The sequence below is a fragment of the Cokeromyces recurvatus genome (assembly GCF_025118155.1).
Source record: "Cokeromyces recurvatus strain NRRL 2243 chromosome Unknown BX663scaffold_6, whole genome shotgun sequence".
NCBI lineage: Eukaryota > Fungi > Mucoromycota > Mucoromycetes > Mucorales > Mucoraceae > Cokeromyces > Cokeromyces recurvatus.
Genome location: NW_026251392.1, coordinates 426,852 through 444,215, shown reverse-complemented (window position 1 = coordinate 444,215; position 17,364 = coordinate 426,852). Strand labels below are relative to the sequence as shown.

Here is a 17,364-nt window from a genome sequence, read left to right as displayed (position 1 = left end):
CGCGGACTTTTTATATTAAATGGTTTGAACGGAACAACACATGTAATTAGCGGTGTTACATATGAGGCGCGCGCGCGCGTACACACATTTTATTTTATAGGGGGAGGAAATAGAAAAATGAATAAATAGAAAAAATAAAATAGCTATTAGCCAAATTCAGCAAGAAATCATAAAATTGATTGGCTGTGGTACATTACATTTCTAATATTAAACTTTGCGCAACCTTGCCTCGATAACATAATAAAGGGGACCTGATGCGAGCTTACTATTTCTTCTTCTTTTTTTTTTTTTTTTTTTTTTCCTTTTATCTCTTACTCTTTGTTTCAAACCTTTTTTTTTTCATTTAATATATAAAAAGGATATTCATTATTAATATCTTTTCCCACTTCCCAATCCTTATTTATTTTAATTAAACAAAGATGCGCTCTACTCATTCCTTTCTTTTAACTATCGCTACTGTCATTTCAACAACTTTATTCTATCAAGCTTATTCAGCACCTGCTCTTTCAAGATTTGATATTTCTTCAGAAAACAATTTAAATGATTTGACAGCCTCGGCCCTGGTTGGTCGCGATGTCAATAGCTATTCCGATATTGAAAAAAGACACCATCATCATCATCATCATCACCACCACCGTCACCATAAACATTCTACAACAACGACTAGCATTACGAAAAAAAAATCAACTCTCAAGAAGAAAACAAGCTCCAAGAAAAAGACAACTACAAAGAAGGCAACAGCTAAGAAGGCAACGACTAAGAAGACAACTACTAAAAAGAAGACAACCACCAGAAAGAAGACAACTACCACAAAGAAGAGAACTACCACAAAGAAGAGAAAGACTACCAAGAAGAGAAAGACTACCAAGAAGAAGACTACTACTACCACCACCAAGAGTCCTTCTAGTTATGAATTCTCTGGTCAAGGTACCTTCTACAATCCTGGTTTAGGTTCTTGTGGCTATACAAACACTGAGAATGAGCTCATTGCTGCATTGGTATGTTTTATATCAAAATAGAATAACAATAACAGGACTTGCTAAATTTATACTTATTTATTAGAATGCTCCACAAATGCATAATGGTGCTAACCCTAATAATAATCCTCTTTGTGGCAAATATGTTAATGTCAAAGGTCCTTTAGGAACAGTTAAAGTTAAAATTGTCGACACATGTCCACCATGCGCTAGTGGTGACCTTGACTTGAGTCCTGCTGCTTTCATGAAAATTGGTAATCTTGAACAAGGTAGAATTCCTATTCAATGGAGTTGGGCTAACTAAAAAAAAAAAAGTTGTATGTTGTACACTATGCGCAATAAACTTCTTTATAATTCTTCTTGTTATCAGCTTGTTAAAAAAAAAAAAAGGAGTACAATTATATTAATTACATGAATTCAAATTCAATTACAGCAGTAGTAATGATATTAACTCTTTTGAGTAAAATGAATTAATAACTCTATTTCATGATTATTGTTGTAATAGACAGTGCTCTTCTTTAAAGTAACAATGATCTTCTTGTGTTTAAATACAATAGTGGCTGAGCTTATTACAAATCAATTAATTTGAAACAACTATTTAAGCCGTTTAATTAATTACTTTTTATTGTTCATTTGCAATATTCACTAAAGGAAGTAGTCACTATATACTTTATTTCTTCAAATTAGAAACGATAGCATTGGTCGGAATTTGTCACAATAGACTACACACTGTTGCATGACATTTTCTTCAGTTAATGATTTCCTTGTTAATTGCTATTTATTTATTTGTGGCTATAGTTATTTCTTTTTCCCTGTGTTGAACTTGTTACTTTCTCTATTCAAGAATCTTATTATGGTGACCTGGAGAGTTATTTTTTATCGTCTCCTTCAATAATAATAACAATAAGAAAAAGACTTGAATTTTATTGCCTTTTTTTTTTGTATATGTTTCGATTAAATTACAATACATTGTCTTTTTTTTTTAAATATGTATATGCATATATAAATATATAATTGGGAATATGATTGTTTTTAGAAGAAGGTGGTATGCCTTCTAACCTTGCTTACAAGATAGACAGAATATTTGATCTGAAGATAATGAATAACTATCATATAAAATAATTCATTTAGTTAGTTTATAATAGTTGCATAAAGAAGAAAAAAGTAACTTTACTCAATTATCGAACAGGTACTACAATAGCATTGCTGACATGTATTGCATTGCTGTATGCAATTTTGACATAGTACGTTTTCACAAAATGAACATCTTCCATATACAAAGGAATTGGAACATTTATAACAAGTTAATGTTTTTGATGGCTGGTTATCGTCATTATTAAAGTAATTATATGAAGGCTCATTAGTTGGTTTGTCTTTTAAATTACTTATATTTCGTTGCGCTTCCATTAATAAAGCAAAGGTACGCTGAGCTATTTAAAAAGAAAAAAAAAAAAAAGAAAGAAGGAAAGAAAGAAAAAAAAAGAAATGTCAAAGGTTTATTTTATTTTTCTTTATCCTTGCCAAAGATAGTACCGGCTTTCTGCTTTAAATAAGGATCCTCCTTTTGTTTTTGACGTAAAACATTAGCAAATCCACTGTCTTCAAGACGTCTTTTATTCATTTATTAAAAATTTCGTAAAGAAAAAAAAAAAAAATAAAACCAATAAAAAAAAAAATAATATAAATATGTACATGACATACAAAATAAACAGTCCAATAAAAAGTTTACCATTCATAATTAAATCGGTCTAAACGTTCAGCAGCTTCATCCATATCCTTTTGTACCTTTTTACGCATATAAAAAATAGGACAATCATTATTTGAACAAATAACATCCTGATGTAATGATTCTTGACAACGTTGACATTGCGTCCAAAGTCGAGAGAATTTAACCTCTAACCTATTCACAATATCAAGCTGATGTTGATAAAGTTCAGGTAATCTATCCGCACATTGTTTACAGGCCGCTGATTTATCTCCTTTAGGTAATGGTGCTTTACATCCAAGGCATGTAGCTGTCTTGACAGCAAATCTCATTAAGCCACCAACTGTAGGTGTAGAAATATTTACAACGCGTGTATGGGCACCAGATACTATAATAAATGAATGAATGAATGAATAAATAAATAAAAAAGAAAAAAAAAGAAACGAAACGAAACGAAATGAAATGAAATGAAACTAAACAAACAAACAAAAAAGAGCTTACATAATGTTTCTGCTTTATCACCCAAGATAGGTTCGAATATACGTAATAATGGTTTGGATAACTGATTTTCCAGGTAATATTTTGTATCAATAGGAATATTATTGTCTAAAACATATAATGGATCTTCTGAACGATCATAAGCAGGCGTATTATTACCAGCCTTAATAATGACATAAGCAACACGATCACCTAGTGCTGGTGCAGATCCTGGGTCTCTTTTTCTCATACGCTCTGCGAGTTCTACATGTGCTTGTTTGTTGGCATAATCTGATTTTGTTAAAGCTTTTGTAATAACCAATTGAGAAAGATCTACTTTATTTTGTAGTAAGTCTGCAATGGTTTGTTTTACAAATACTTGAGCACCTTCTACATCTCGTTCAATTAATAACTTATCAAGACATTTTGAGATAATATTTTGTACTAAGCGACAGTTATCGCGGCGAACAGTCTATATAAATATATACATATATATATAAGCTAACATGATAGACTTATTCTAATGAATGACTTACCTCGATACCTTTAGCATCTAATTTATCATATTTATCCTCTCTTGTCCAATAAAGACCTGCATATCTTTTCTTATTGATCAACAAATAAGGGAAATAAACCTTTTCAAAGTCAAGATTGATAGGTCTAATAAACTTTTCTGTTACTATTCTGGCACCTTCTTTACCCAACTCCATCGCTTCCTTTAAATTATCCACGCCAAATTTAATCATAACGGAATCAGTATCACCATAAATGACTTTAGCATCATGCTTATAACCATTCTTAACCGTAAAGTGTTCCTCTACCGTTTCCTTTGTCTTTAAAATCATACTACGTCCATAAGCAGTAACACTAGAAGAGATTTGTAAACAAGGTAATTTACCTATCGTAGCACCTGTAAAACCATATACTGAGTTAGCACTGATTTTCAAAGCCAACTGACGACCATCTAAGACAGCTCGTTTAAATGGATCTGTCTCCTTCTTCAGATCATTTTTAGCCTTTTTACGTGCTGCTAAAAGATCTCTAAGAATTTCTGGTAGTACCCCTTTACGACGTGAAGCCTTGACAAACATATCATTATTAGGCGTAACTTCATAATCTACATCTTTCACTAAACCTAACTTTTGAACCATATCAGGCTTTAATAGCGTAGTATAACATAAATTATGTGCCTGCATAATGGAAGGATACAAGGATGTAAAATCAAGAGTTGCAATCGGAACATCATAATATCCTCTCTCTGGATCAATTACAGTTGCACCCTCATAAGGCTCTTCTAATATCTCTGACTTTATCACTGGAATAACTAGATCCTGTTCAAGGGCTCGACGGTATAATTGTGAAATAACTTTAATCTGTTGTCCACGAACTAAAATATAATTGAAAGGAATGCCAGTAACTCTAGCCATTTCTGTATAATTAAAAAGTAACATAAGTTTGTCCATTAATCTTAAAGGTAAAAAGGCATCCTTAAGGCAATAAACAGCGAGACGTCGACGTGTTTCTGCATTTCCATTTTGTAATTCCGTAATAATAGAATAATGCACATCTTCTTTCTGTTCATTCAAGAATTCAGCAGAGACAGAGTTGAGTGTATAGGATCGAAGTTTGTAGTCACGTTGAATTGCTTGAAGTATATCCAACTGAAGTCGTCCTTCCAAGTTAATCGCCTTATTTTCACGAGTACCATATGCCTTTGACGTAAATTTGGTATCTTTTGCTTCAGTTCGAATTCCTTTGATTCTTCCCAGAAAGGGAAAATCATGAACACCAAGATGCTTTGCACGATCTAATAAATATGGGAAATCAAAGTTTGTTGTATTATAGCCGATAACAACATCAGGATCCACTTGTCGAATAAAATCACCCCATTTCTTCAAAAGCTCTTTTTCGTCATCAAATGAGAGAATATGAGAACCGACAATATGAGCACATGAACCAAGGGTAAATACATTTCTAATAAAAGGCCTCTTGTGGCCTTGTATTTGAACTACTGAGGCAATTTGAATAACAGGATCCACATTTGGCTCAGGAAAGACACCTTTTCTACCAGCACATTCAATATCAAAACTCAACACTCTAAGAGGAGCTATATCCGACCATTCTCCTTCAGGAGCATGACTAATTAAATCTTCATAACTACAAATACAAAGTAAAGGTTAATACTATATACATATACATATATATATATATATATATATATATTTATTGTAATGACGATGATAAAAAATAGAAAGCTAAATCATTTCTTTCTTTCCCTCCACCTTTTTTTTTTTTGTTACCTTATTTTTACTTCGATTTGAGCTAATGAGGTAGGCACTTCAACAAACGACCAAGCTCCAGCAGGTAATTCAACCCAATTAGATCCATACACTTTACAATCAATCATAAAACGTAATACATAGCCTAGATTACTTTCAAAGGTGGTATCTGATTGACAAGGACGATCTAATCCAGCAATAGTAATACCTTGTTCAATCTTATTTTTACATTTAGATATATCTCTGGGATCTTTTACAGTAACTCGAATATACGGCGATTTAACATCTCCATGGTATCCATATATACTTTGTTTCATCATTATACGAACATCATGAACGATATTTGCATTACCTACTGCAGCCTATTTTAATCATATATATATATATATACATATATGTATATGCATTTGTATTTGGATTAGTCATACACCATGAGATATATATAAAAAAAAGGTGGAAATATTTACAGCTAATGACTGTTTTAAGGCAGGAAGATGGCTTTGTTGAAATCCAATTGGGGCAGGGAAATAAAAATAGGGGTAAAAATTTCTGACATGACATACAACACTATTACCGGCCTATTCATATACATATATATAAATATTAGCATAGATCAAGTTGACCTTATATATCTACATACCGCAGTAATACCATAAAGTCGAATAACAGGTTGTTGGACAGTATAATCCATATATTCATCAATTTCTATTTGTTGGAATACTAAATTGGATGATGTATAGATATCAGTATTACTTATGTACCTATCAAGCATTTTTTTTAACTTCCTTACCAAGTTTATCTAATGTAGGATCTAGAGAGGGAGCAGGAGCACGATTCCAACTAGATTCAGTATTCTCATCTAAAAATATAAATATGAATAATTAAAAGCTGAGCATGCTGATAGATGCATGTAAATGATAATTTCAGACTAATACGTACATTTAACATCAACTTCCATAGCGTCATTTAATATTTTTAATTCATCCTCAAAACTAGAGGGATGTGAATCATTTCTTTTAACTTCTTTGATGCTATTATGATTTGTCTTTCTTTTTTTCATGGCAGTCCCAGGTTCAAAAGGTTGAGAAGAAAATGTAATATTATTTTGAGAATCTGACATTTTGAGATCAAAGTTTATTTCAGACAAAAAACAAAAAAAAAAAGAGAGAGAGAGAGAAATAAAAAATGAAAATTTAAATTTTTAAAATTTTAATTTACGCGCTCCACGCGTTTCTTCTTACTTCACTGTATATCGGTTATAATAAAAGCCTTAGTTTAACATACAAGTCAATGAATCATGATATATAGTATATATAGTTATATATATGTATACATATATACATATATACATTTAGAAGTGACTCTAAATTAGTTGTTTATTTTGCGTCATTACTGTAAAAAAAAAAAATTACAAATATACACTATTGCGTAGTAATCTTTCATTGTTTTAGTTATTTGATAATGTTTACCAATCTGAAGATGGAGAGCGTTCATTGATGCTTAGGAGGATTTATAAATATTTTCTGAGAAATAAGATTTGTCTTTTTATATAGTCATGTTCATTTATTGACGCTTGATTTTAAAAAATTATTACGGGCCATTTCATTAACCGATGACTCACTTGTATACTTTATGACAGCTTTACAATATACGCACACATTTTTTTTTTAATTGTCGGATATTGATTAAACTAGACCAGATCCATTTATTTGTCTGTCTGTCTCTTCTTTTTTTTTTTTTTTTTTTCTAAAAAAAGATAACTCATTTCCAACATGAACACCATGTTTCGTTTAAACAACACAATTGTTAAGCAAGGAGGAAAGCAGATACAAAGTCGCCTTTATTCTAGTCATTATAAACATTTAAGTGCACGTAAACAATCATTTATTCCTCAGTCAGGTGTTTATCCCGTTGGTTTCCGTGCTAGTGGAGTCTCTGCAAATATTAAAAAGAATAAGAACAAAGATATTGCGCTTGTGATTTCTAATTTACCTTGTTCTGGTGCTGCTGTGTTTACGACGAATAAATTCCAAGCCGCTCCTGTTCTTGTTAGTAAAGAAACCTTGGCAGAGAATGATAATCGATTATATGGGGTTGTTACGAACTCTGGTTGTGCAAATGCAGTCACTGGAGCACAGGGTATTGTTGATGCTAAAAGGATGCGTTCTATAGTAGATGAGTTAGTGAAATATCCAGTGAGCGCCTTAACTATGTCGACAGGTGTTATTGGTCAAAACTTGCCAATGGATAAGATTGAAGCTGGCATTCGTGACGCTTATAGCCATTTATCTGCTGAACATGAAAATGGCTGGATGTCTGCAGCTGAGGCATTTATGACAACAGATACTTTCCCAAAGTTACGTTCCGGCGAATTTGAGTTACAGGGTTCCAAATTTAGATTAGCAGGCATTGCTAAGGGTGCAGGCATGATTCATCCTAATATGGCAACTTTATTAGGCTTCATGGTGACAGACGCTTATGTTAAACCAGAGTTACTACAAAAGGCTTTAAAATATGCTGTTGATCGTAGTTTCAATTCTATTAGTATTGATGGCGACATGAGTACCAATGATACAATTTCAGCTTTAGCTAATGGAGCAAGTAAAGTTAGAATAGAGACTGAAGGAGATGATTACGAGGCTTTCAAGGGACATTTAACTGCCTTTGCTGCTGAGCTTGCTCAATTAGTGGTTAGAGATGGTGAAGGTGCAACTAAATTTGTTACTCTTCATATAAAGGTATATATATATATATATATATGCATATGTATATTTGGTTAATCCGTTATTTATTTTATCAATTATTTATTGTTAGGGGGCTGAATCCTTTGAAAGTGCTAAACAGGCAGCTTCTCATATTGCTACATCTATGTTAGTCAAATCTGCTTTATATGGACAGGATGCTAATTGGGGTAGAATTTGTGCTAGTCTTGGTCATAGTGGTATAGATCTAGATCCATCTCGTGTTAGTGTCACATTTGTTCCTACGGATGGTAGTGAGAGATTAAAGTTAATGATAAAGGGTGAACCCGAAAAAGTGGACGAAGAAAGGGCCTCAGAAATTTTGAAAATGGAAGACTTACAAATCGAAGTTGATCTTGGTTTAGGTGAAAGTGAAACTAAATTCTGGACATGTGATCTTAGTCATGAATATGTCAGTATCAATGCTGATTATCGTTCTTAAATATTTTAATAGTGTAAAGATAGACGTGTATAATTGATACATACGCATATATATATATATAAAAAGAGGAAAAAATAAATAAAAATATTACTGCTTTGATTCAACTTGAAGGTATTAAATGAGATGTCGACGTCATTATATATACACATATATACATATATATTTCAATATTCGTAAATCCTTTTAAATCTATATTTTCTCGAAAGGAGTTGTAGATAAGTTACCACGACGCATAGATAAATATTCTTGGATAGAGAGTTTCTTCGGGGACTTTTTAGCTTCAGTAGATTCTGATATTGTACAATCTTTTTCATTTCTTGAATTAGTAGCCATTGTCGATAAGTCTGTAAGCTGAACCTGAGAATCCATTTTCATAATAGATTCTTTTAAAGCTTTAATTGACGAGTTTTCTGTTAAAATATAATCTTCTTTAGTTTTAGTTTTGAAAGGAGTACTTTGTTCAAGATTGACTGCTTGATTATTGACATTTTCTGGGGTATCTTCAAGAGGCAAAGTTGATTGCGAACTAATACCATCGCTAAGGTCATCATCATAATCATATTCCATAACTTCTGTACTAGTATCTTTAGTTTCAGGTAGTGTTGTATTAGGTTTCAAATTGCTGGATGTATCAATTTTTGATAATTGTCTTGGATTTGTCTTTTGTTGTTGTAAAGCAAATTTAGCCAACCACCTTTTTTTACATGGTAATTTGTCTTTATCAGTCGAATAAAAATGCCATACTTTTTTTACTTCAGCTAATTGCATTTCATTTGTCGAATGTAATAACGCTGAACTTACCATAGTAGCAATATCCATATTGGCTTTATCGTGTTGACTATTATTAGATGAAGAAGATAATTTGGTGGTAGTGATTGTCGCTGTCGCTGTCGTTGTCGCGGTCACTTTTTTAGAGTGATCCTTGTGGCTATTTAAAGACTGTTGATTATAGGATGAAGATAGCTCACTTGAACGAGGAGTATTGATTGTCTTTGTAAACTTTTTTGAATGCTTTATATTGTCTTGTACTTTGTCAGTAAGCGATGAACGCCTTTTCTTGTTGACTGCTGAAGAATATGTGTTAATCTGATGATAATCGTCCTTTTCCAGTTCATCTTTTAAACACTCTATTAAACATTCATCTTTATCTTCACAGGCACACTCGCCAAATTCTGCTTCAATTATTTTCAATATTTCCTTTAAAGGTTCTCGTTCAGACGCATTAATATGAATAGTATGATTTTTGCGTAAGAATTCTTTATTTTTATGCCACAAAAGTACTCCTTTATGCCAGTTCCATCCAATCGTAATTTCCTCACCTTTATCAATTTCTTCACAAGTATAAATACCCATATGGATCGTTCGATCATTATTATCGTTTGGCAAAATAATATTTTTAATCTCTGAATTTGGACAACAAGATCTACGAATGTAACGTGCATCGTTTCCAGCATAGCGAGCATCAATACAAACATCTATTGCACGATAAAAGAAAATATGAGCAAGTGGTGTACCAATGATTGAGAACTTATTGATAGGATTGTTTTTATAACGTGATTTCCTTAAGAGCTCTCCAGTCACTTCCATTAAATATCGTTGTTCAGGTATATGAATATCAGCAAATACACCTTTTTCCGTAGCTATTTCTTTGTTAGTTTGTTGATGAAATGATTTACGTAATGATTTCCTTAAAGGTCGAACTGATGTTTTAGGAATAGCAGGTAACAAAAGATTGCTTTCCATAACAACGATCGTTTCGAGATTCTTCCTTATTGTAGAAGGAAGTGATGATTCGACTTTGATTTTACTGTTGTCTGTTAATTTTGATTTATTTAGCTCTGTCCACTGCCTACGTACTTCTAGAAATAAACTTTGTACAAGCTTTTGTTTAAAAATACTTTTTGCTAAGAAAATAAACTTCTTGTCCAATAGTTTAGGCGTAATGTGTTGTAGATCATCATCATCATCATCATCATCATCATCTTTCCAATAGTTATTTTTTTTTATGTTGCTACGTTTATTTGACTTTTTATGACTCCTATTCCTATCTATCACTTTTATTTGTAACAAAAAAAAAAAAAAAGCATTATACTTTAGCATTTATTATAAAAGATATTTTCAGTATTTTTTTTTTTTTTTTTTTTTTTTTTTTTTTTTTTTTTTACCTTTTGTGTTAGCATCAACAAAAGTTTCATAAATGACATTTTGAAGGACATTCAAAGGCTGATTTAACTCTTTAGCACAGTCTTTGCATACATAATGTTCTGGTATGTCGTCTTCCATAATATTCATACACAACGCATGTTGCCAGTCACCACACTTATCACATTGTATAGTGAATCCATCATCACTTATGTCATTACAAATGCATCGTATAACATCACTGTCTTTTCGAACTTGCACATCACCATTCCTTAACGCTCGAGTTTCTTCATGATTTAACTTTAATTTTGACATGGTGTATTTTTATAAGGTTTGAAAAAAAAAAGCTGTATTTTTATTCCTAAAGTCAACAGAACACAAAATAATAGATTAAAATGTGTATATTTTCATCAAAAAGATAATATTTATTTGCATATCATAAATCAAACTTTGCGTTTATTAATTAAATTCTTTGATTCAATAAATTATAATAAAAAAAAGTGAGACATGACGCAAACATTAAAAAAAAGGCATTGTTTCAAGCGGGATTTTAAAACCATACCTTATGTTTTCAGCATTGTTGATATGATGAGCTTTTATTGTTTAAAATGAGACGCATAGAAAAACGATTTTTGAGACATAATACAAGAATTTAGAGACAAAGTTCACACAATAAAACTAGACAAAGTAAAAGCTTATTTTGAGACATATGAAAGACAGCTATTAGAATACGTTAATAATTTTGATTTTAGACAACACTTTTATGCAAACAATGAAAAGTAAACAAGTATATTCAAAGTCCTTAATAAACTATATATAATGAAGAATTTCGCTTCATAGAAGAATGAATAGAATAGATTAATAGATTCATTTTGTAAGACTGAAAGAATTACCAGTATTAATGCTTACCATTCCCACTAAGACTTTGATATATAATATGCTAATATCAGCTCTTTTTTTTCTTTAATAGAACAAATAGGAAATTTATTCATATAATTACTTGTTATAACCAGTAAAGTAATAGAACTCTTGTCTTGTGGTATTTGAGCATAACAATGTCTTGAATTTTGTAAGATCATTAAATTATTGGAGCAAAATAGAAGACTCTTATTTTGAATAGTTTAATGACTAAGAACAATGTCGGTTAATTTAAGATGTAGTCTATTTATTGTCAATAGTATTTGTATACAACTTGGTGATTTGATCGTTTTGTATCAAATAACTATCGACTCACTATAATCATTAAACTCTCGCTATATATTATATTAGGATAATCATGATTTCATGTTTCTCAGGATAATACTATCAATTTTTTTTTTTCGGGAAAGATCTTATGATCTGTCACTTGCGCCTCATTCACTAGTTAATGGCTTAAGCACCGTAATAACTACTTAAATATACAATCAGAAGCAACTTGTTAGTAATTAAGGAATACATCATATGCTGCCCTAGATTATAGTTATTGTATATCTTGCAAAAGTTCTTTTTCTTTTCTTCTTCTTTTTAACTTTGTGCTATATTGACTGTTATCACGTTGATCGATAAACATCTTCCTTATAAAACATTGATAAACCTTTTTTTTCTTAAAAAAAAAACGTATGTCTTAAACAATACATGGAGTTGCAAAACGTGGTGTAATAGGCCTATTTTTATTATTATAGGGAAAAAAAAAGTCGCCCTTTTGCCATTTCATATTTAAATCTTGTTTTCATTTTCTACTTGAACCAGCTTCAATAGAAAAAAAAACGGACTAGAAATTAGGGGATTTGTTGTTTTATTGAATTTCTATTGCAATAGCTTAATTGTCTAGAGTCTTTCTATCTTATATCTTTTTTTTTTCTCTAATTCTATTAATTGCCTTTGAAATCAGCTTTTATTGCATTTTTATGTCTCTTCTTAAAGATAGGGTATGTTTTATTTTGAATGATAAGTTTATATGCTTAAAAGAAAACTTTAAAATCTTGAGGAAAAAGAACTAAAGATCTTAGAACGGCTAATGTTGGTAAATAGTTTATATTATAAACGACATTATAAAAAATATAATCTAGATGTATTCTAGCAGACTTTGTCTCAAAGTCTTCATTTACCAGCCAAATATGTATGTAAATAAAAATGATAATGTTTGTAGAGTTTAAACAATTGTATACTCAATTATTAAGATTAGAAAAGCAAGGAAAGAAAATAGTCTCTTAACTAACTGTGTTAAAAAAGGAAATGGATAAATATAGATGTATATGTAAGTGTATACATGCTTTCCTTAAAAGAGATTATCATGACTATCACTAACACCTTTTTGTTGCCCTGTGGCATCAACAGAAGACCCTTCAAGAATTGGGCTATTATCATAACAAGTAAAAGCAAATATTATAAGACAAAAAAAAAAAAAAAAAAGTAGCGAAAAAATAAAATTAAAGAAAGGACGAGGATTCTGTATTTTATACAAAAATAAAATAGGCCATTGATTATGTTGAGAATGAAGCTATATCAAAAATTTTAATGATAAAATATATACTGTCATTATATCAACTAGAATAGAAATATTAAGATTCCGCAAACTAGAAGGAAAAAGACACAAAGTACAGTATATCATATGTATACAAATATGTATATATTTTTCTTCATTAAGCTTCGATTTCTAATTATCAAATACAGCATTATGTTGATCTAAATAAACTGCAAATACTAGATATGTTATCATACCCTTATATAGGCTGAGCAGCAGCATATCAATATTTATAAATACAAGATATATGAAAACTATAAAGTTTGTAAGAAGGACTACTATAAATTTTAAAGCTATCAACAGCTTTTACCGAGTAATATGGTGTCTCCTTTATTTATTTCAATAAAGAGGGGAAATAAGCTTTTCAGTATTGCATATTATGTGTATTGCAGAAAATTTACCTTAATAAAAAAAATGAGGAGTAGAAAAAAAAACTAGACAGCTTCTTGTATAACACCAAGAGGAAAACATCTTTTTAAGGAGACAGTGTACTATTACTTCAAACTAAAAAAAATCATTAAAATAAGGAGTAAAACTAAAATTAAAAAAAAAAAAAAAACTAAAAAAATAATAATAATAAACTTTTTTTTTTTTTTTTTTTTTTTTTTTTTTTTTTTAATTTTAGTTTTAACGCACATATAAAAATGTCCGAAGAAGCATATGAAATGACTAGATCCCATTCAGGTGCATCAAACTCAACAGATCAGTACTTGGAAACTTATAATAATAGAGAAGAAGAAGCTCGTTTATTAAATAAAGAAGAACAGTCTGACTCTGGTGAAGAAGAAGTTGACGATGAAGATGAAGATTGGGCAATTATCGTTGAAGAAACAAATGGAGAACTTACACAAGAATTTATAAAGGTTTATTTATAATTTATGAGTATAAATTGAATGGTTATTAAAAAACAGTTATCATTAGGAGAATCCAATAATAAAATACATTTGTATTGGCTTAGCCATTGGCGTATGCTTTGTTATTTTTAGAATAGCGATTGTAAAGATTAGTGAAGGTTCACATCACCATGTAAGAGGAGCCGAAAAATTATATTATAATGGTTCGGACTACTTTGCTTCAACCGTTGTTTTAATCTCATTAGACGGATTTAAACCTGATTATTTAGACAGAGATATAACCCCAAATATGAAGCAGCTAGGTAGGTCTTATATTAAAAGCAAAAATATATCTTTTTTTTTATGTATATATTCTTATATTTATAACAAATAGCTGAGAAAGGTGTTATGGCAAAATATATGCATCCTGCATTTCCTGTAAAGAAATAGATGTTTATATTTATAGTGTATTGTTACTAAAATGCTTTTTATTTTTAGCCAAGTACTTTTCCAAATCATTGGACATTAGTTACAGGTCTTTATCCAGAAACACATGGAATCGTAGCCAACGTATTTTATGATCCAAACATGGATGCCACTTTTAGTCATTCCAATTTCTCATCTACTATTGACCATAAATGGTGGGGAGGAGAGCCTGTAAGTGCAATAAATATTTATACTAAGAGTTAGCAAGCTATATTTTTTTTTTTTTTTTTTTTTTTTTTTTGCTATTATAACTAGATTTGGACTACATCAAGATATAATCGAAAGCGTAGTGGTTCGATTATGTGGCCCGGTTCAGAGACAAATTATAATCCACCTGACTTGGTTGTTAGATTTAACAGTACAATGGGAATAAAAGAAAAAATAGATACAACTTTGAAATGGCTGGATCTACCTTACAATGATAGGCCGCAGATTATTACAGTTTATGTTCCACAAATTGATCAAGAAGGACATCGTAGTGGTCCAAATGGGCCTAAAGTAAGTAAGAAAGATGCGTATATAGATAGATGGATTTGCTTTTAACATGCTCATTCTATAGATGAATCGTTTTATTAAAGAAGTAGATGACGCTATTGGCTATTTGGCAGAGCAATTAAAACAAAGAAGGCTTGATGACTACGTTCATACTCTTATTGTAAAGCATACTAACTATTTTCAATTATGTTATATTTGCTAATTATTCGTTATATATAGGTTAGCGATCATGGCATGGCAGAAATAAATAGTTCAAAATTAATATATTACGACGATATTATTTCAAATGATGTCTTGAGTCATCTTAAAAATAGGGAAGCATCACCTTTATTAGATTTTCGACCTAAATCAAATGCTCCTAAAGATACTATTAAAAAATTATATGAACAATTATATAACTATACCCAAAATACAACAAATGCTCATTTCGAAGTTTATTTACGTGAAAATGTGCCTGAAAGATATCACTATAATAATTCAGATAGGATTACACCTATAGTAGCTATACCCGAAGTTGGCTACTCTTTTACCACTCATGCTGAAGTTGAGAAAGAAGGCGGCTTTAAAAAAGGTGGAAATCATGGATATGATAATTTGGCGGCTGATATGAGAGCTATCTTTATTGCAAAAGGTCCCAAGATCCAGCATGCTTATCGACCTGGAAGTATTCTGGCTCCCTTTTTTAATATTGAAGTGTATGGTTTATTATCAGAATTACTCAATATGGATGCTGCACCTAACAATGGAACTTTAAAAGCTAAATTTCCTATTATTTATCAACCACCATTTTATAAATAAACATCTTATTTATTATTCATTCATGTACATATTTTTAGTTGCCCATTTTAATTATTTCATGATATAAAAGCTTATTCCAATCATCTACTGGGCCTGGTAGACAAGTATGCAAACAATCATGATCTGGCTGAGAATGTACATCTCCTCTAAGATTAGATAATATTGATATATTAAAGAAATGAAAGCGATCATCATTTTCTCGTTCAATCATATCCTATCAAGAGTATTATCGTTATTCGAAGTATATATTATATATATATCTCAATTTACCTTCCAAACGAAATCAAACTCTTCAAACATATCCCATTCATATTCACCTTGTTGTCCTGTAGGTTTCACGGGAACTCTACTTGGTGTTCTATATTGAGAGCATTTAGCGTGACCATAAGGTGTACTCCTAACCCAAACTCGTTGATCTGATTTAACATTCTTTTTCAAATAGTCAAATACTTTTTTTATAGCCATCTTAAACGCTTTCAATAGCTCTCCTCGGTCTTTATTAGGACCCCATTTCAAATCAGGGTGCCAGTGTGGTCCCTGAACAACAGATAGATAATTAATTATACATGACATTTGGACTTAAAGGGTAAAAAAAAAAAAAAAAAAAAAAAAATTACTTAGATAAATAAATATTTAAACTTACGGTATTAATCATGATATACTTAAATCGAGGTATGGCGTGAATCCAAGGGAAGTTACTACCAACTCCGATTTGGTAACCTTCACTTTCATTAGGCTCAATTAAACTAAAATCATCCAATTTTACAAGATAGTCTGATCGAATATAACCAACTGTGACGGCATTTTCCTCTTCATTCACTCGATCACGATGAACAAGTTGACTTACCCACATCTTTGTATCTCCACCAGATAACCGTGTGTCTTTATTTTGTGCTGTCAAATCTTGACCTGTCAAGCACCACAAACTTTCAAACATTAATTGTGTGATAGAGTCTCCGACAAATAAAAGGGGGTTCCGAGATAAATGCTTAGCAAAATCTCTAGCTTGAAAAGGGATCATTGCGCAAGCATCCGGTTGCCAGCTATAGTCTAATCTATTGTCATAATATATACATATTTGGTAAGGAATCAAAATTTCAAAAAAAAAAAACTGGATTCCTCACATTGATTTACTTCTGTTGAATTCAGTAGATGGATCTTGTCGTCTATAACATCGGTGAGGGAAATCCCAATTACAATAATATCCTGCATAGGCATTAATTCCTTCTATCGTATATGATTCTAAACCAATGACTTGATGAGTCCATTTTCCTTTATTAAACTCATCTGTTGTACATAATTCTACATTACTAGGGATTGAAAGGCGTTTTGAATCAGTCGGAAGGAAAATGGAGTTTTCGTCAATTTCATAAAAGTATGTTTTTGTATTTATTAGTAAATATAACATATATAATGATATTAGACTTAATGTTAGTACAACATAAGTCCTTGATTTAAATGATAACTCATTCATAGTTATATATTT

At 30.9% G+C, this 17,364-nt stretch overlaps 7 protein-coding genes across 7 annotated transcripts; 3 read left to right on the top strand and 4 right to left on the bottom strand.

Moving 5' to 3' along the window:
• Nucleotides 1-301: 301 nt before the first annotated feature.
• On the top strand, nucleotides 302-1,484 carry BX663DRAFT_468886 (RlpA-like double-psi beta-barrel-protein domain-containing protein-containing protein). Its single transcript, XM_051524102.1, has 2 exons — nucleotides 302-998; nucleotides 1,063-1,484. The coding sequence occupies exons 1-2, from the start codon at nucleotides 420-422 to the stop codon at nucleotides 1,279-1,281; spliced, it is 798 nt and encodes a 265-aa protein (XP_051385076.1). The 5' UTR covers nucleotides 302-419; the 3' UTR covers nucleotides 1,282-1,484.
• Nucleotides 1,485-1,849: 365 nt separating this feature from the next.
• BX663DRAFT_559316 (uncharacterized protein) lies at nucleotides 1,850-2,618 on the bottom strand. The gene is made up of 3 exons (XM_051531841.1): nucleotides 2,511-2,618; nucleotides 2,152-2,407; nucleotides 1,850-2,083 (listed from the first exon to the last, which is right to left on the bottom strand). Exons 1-3 carry the CDS (start codon nucleotides 2,596-2,598, stop codon nucleotides 2,032-2,034), a joined length of 396 nt encoding a protein of 131 aa, XP_051385075.1. The 5' UTR covers nucleotides 2,599-2,618; the 3' UTR covers nucleotides 1,850-2,031.
• Nucleotides 2,615-6,599, bottom strand: BX663DRAFT_501663 (DNA polymerase family B-domain-containing protein). Its single transcript, XM_051526504.1, has 8 exons — nucleotides 6,378-6,599; nucleotides 6,229-6,297; nucleotides 6,079-6,158; nucleotides 5,906-6,016; nucleotides 5,460-5,800; nucleotides 3,696-5,316; nucleotides 3,184-3,631; nucleotides 2,615-3,070 (listed from the first exon to the last, which is right to left on the bottom strand). Exons 1-8 carry the CDS (start codon nucleotides 6,556-6,558, stop codon nucleotides 2,703-2,705), a joined length of 3,219 nt encoding a protein of 1,072 aa, XP_051385074.1. The 5' UTR covers nucleotides 6,559-6,599; the 3' UTR covers nucleotides 2,615-2,702.
• A 620-nt stretch (nucleotides 6,600-7,219) lies between these two features.
• On the top strand, nucleotides 7,220-8,621 carry BX663DRAFT_430170 (ArgJ family protein; the record flags this gene model as incomplete). The annotated part of the gene is made up of 2 exons (XM_051522785.1): nucleotides 7,220-8,176; nucleotides 8,253-8,621. The coding sequence occupies 2 exons, from the start codon at nucleotides 7,220-7,222 to the stop codon at nucleotides 8,619-8,621; spliced, it is 1,326 nt and encodes a 441-aa protein (XP_051385073.1).
• Nucleotides 8,622-8,810: 189 nt separating this feature from the next.
• BX663DRAFT_484413 (uncharacterized protein) lies at nucleotides 8,811-11,078 on the bottom strand (the record flags this gene model as incomplete). The annotated part of the gene is made up of 2 exons (XM_051524553.1): nucleotides 8,811-10,675; nucleotides 10,787-11,078. 2 exons carry the CDS (start codon nucleotides 11,076-11,078, stop codon nucleotides 8,811-8,813), a joined length of 2,157 nt encoding a protein of 718 aa, XP_051385072.1.
• Nucleotides 11,079-13,713: 2,635 nt separating this feature from the next.
• Nucleotides 13,714-16,009, top strand: BX663DRAFT_310304 (alkaline-phosphatase-like protein). The gene is made up of 8 exons (XM_051522064.1): nucleotides 13,714-13,795; nucleotides 13,892-14,129; nucleotides 14,188-14,422; nucleotides 14,494-14,537; nucleotides 14,598-14,756; nucleotides 14,841-15,083; nucleotides 15,145-15,240; nucleotides 15,300-16,009. The coding sequence occupies exons 2-8, from the start codon at nucleotides 13,911-13,913 to the stop codon at nucleotides 15,876-15,878; spliced, it is 1,575 nt and encodes a 524-aa protein (XP_051385071.1). The 5' UTR covers nucleotides 13,714-13,795; nucleotides 13,892-13,910; the 3' UTR covers nucleotides 15,879-16,009.
• Nucleotides 15,963-17,352, bottom strand: BX663DRAFT_484411 (uncharacterized protein; the record flags this gene model as incomplete). The annotated part of the gene is made up of 4 exons (XM_051524552.1): nucleotides 15,963-16,022; nucleotides 16,149-16,415; nucleotides 16,522-16,933; nucleotides 17,003-17,352. 4 exons carry the CDS (start codon nucleotides 17,350-17,352, stop codon nucleotides 15,963-15,965), a joined length of 1,089 nt encoding a protein of 362 aa, XP_051385070.1.
• Nucleotides 17,353-17,364: the final 12 nt, after the last annotated feature.

Bases quoted from the DNA above. Each gene is read 5' to 3' on its own strand.
- BX663DRAFT_501663 (XM_051526504.1), bottom strand. From the start codon at position 6,558: ATGTCAGATTCTCAAAATAATATTACATTTTCTTCTCAACCTTTTGAA. The intron at 6,298-6,377 runs GTACGTATTAGT...TTATATTTTTAG, and splicing joins TATGGAAGTTGATGTTAAAT to ATGAGAATACTGAATCTAGT. The intron at 3,632-3,695 runs GTAAGTCATTCA...ATATTTATATAG, and splicing joins TAGATGCTAAAGGTATCGAG to ACTGTTCGCCGCGATAACTG.
- BX663DRAFT_468886 (XM_051524102.1), top strand. From the start codon at position 420: ATGCGCTCTACTCATTCCTTTCTTTTAACTATCGCTACTGTCATTTCA. The intron at 999-1,062 runs GTATGTTTTATA...CTTATTTATTAG, and splicing joins ATGAGCTCATTGCTGCATTG to AATGCTCCACAAATGCATAA.
- BX663DRAFT_310304 (XM_051522064.1), top strand. From the start codon at position 13,911: ATGTCCGAAGAAGCATATGAAATGACTAGATCCCATTCAGGTGCATCA. The intron at 14,538-14,597 runs GTAAAGAAATAG...TTTTATTTTTAG, and splicing joins ATATGCATCCTGCATTTCCT to CCAAGTACTTTTCCAAATCA. The intron at 15,084-15,144 runs GTAAGTAAGAAA...CTCATTCTATAG, and splicing joins GTGGTCCAAATGGGCCTAAA to ATGAATCGTTTTATTAAAGA.
- BX663DRAFT_559316 (XM_051531841.1), bottom strand. From the start codon at position 2,598: ATGAATAAAAGACGTCTTGAAGACAGTGGATTTGCTAATGTTTTACGT. The intron at 2,408-2,510 runs GTACTATCTTTG...CTTTTTAAATAG, and splicing joins TTATTTAAAGCAGAAAGCCG to CTCAGCGTACCTTTGCTTTA. The intron at 2,084-2,151 runs GTAAAGTTACTT...TTTATATGATAG, and splicing joins AGTACCTGTTCGATAATTGA to TTATTCATTATCTTCAGATC.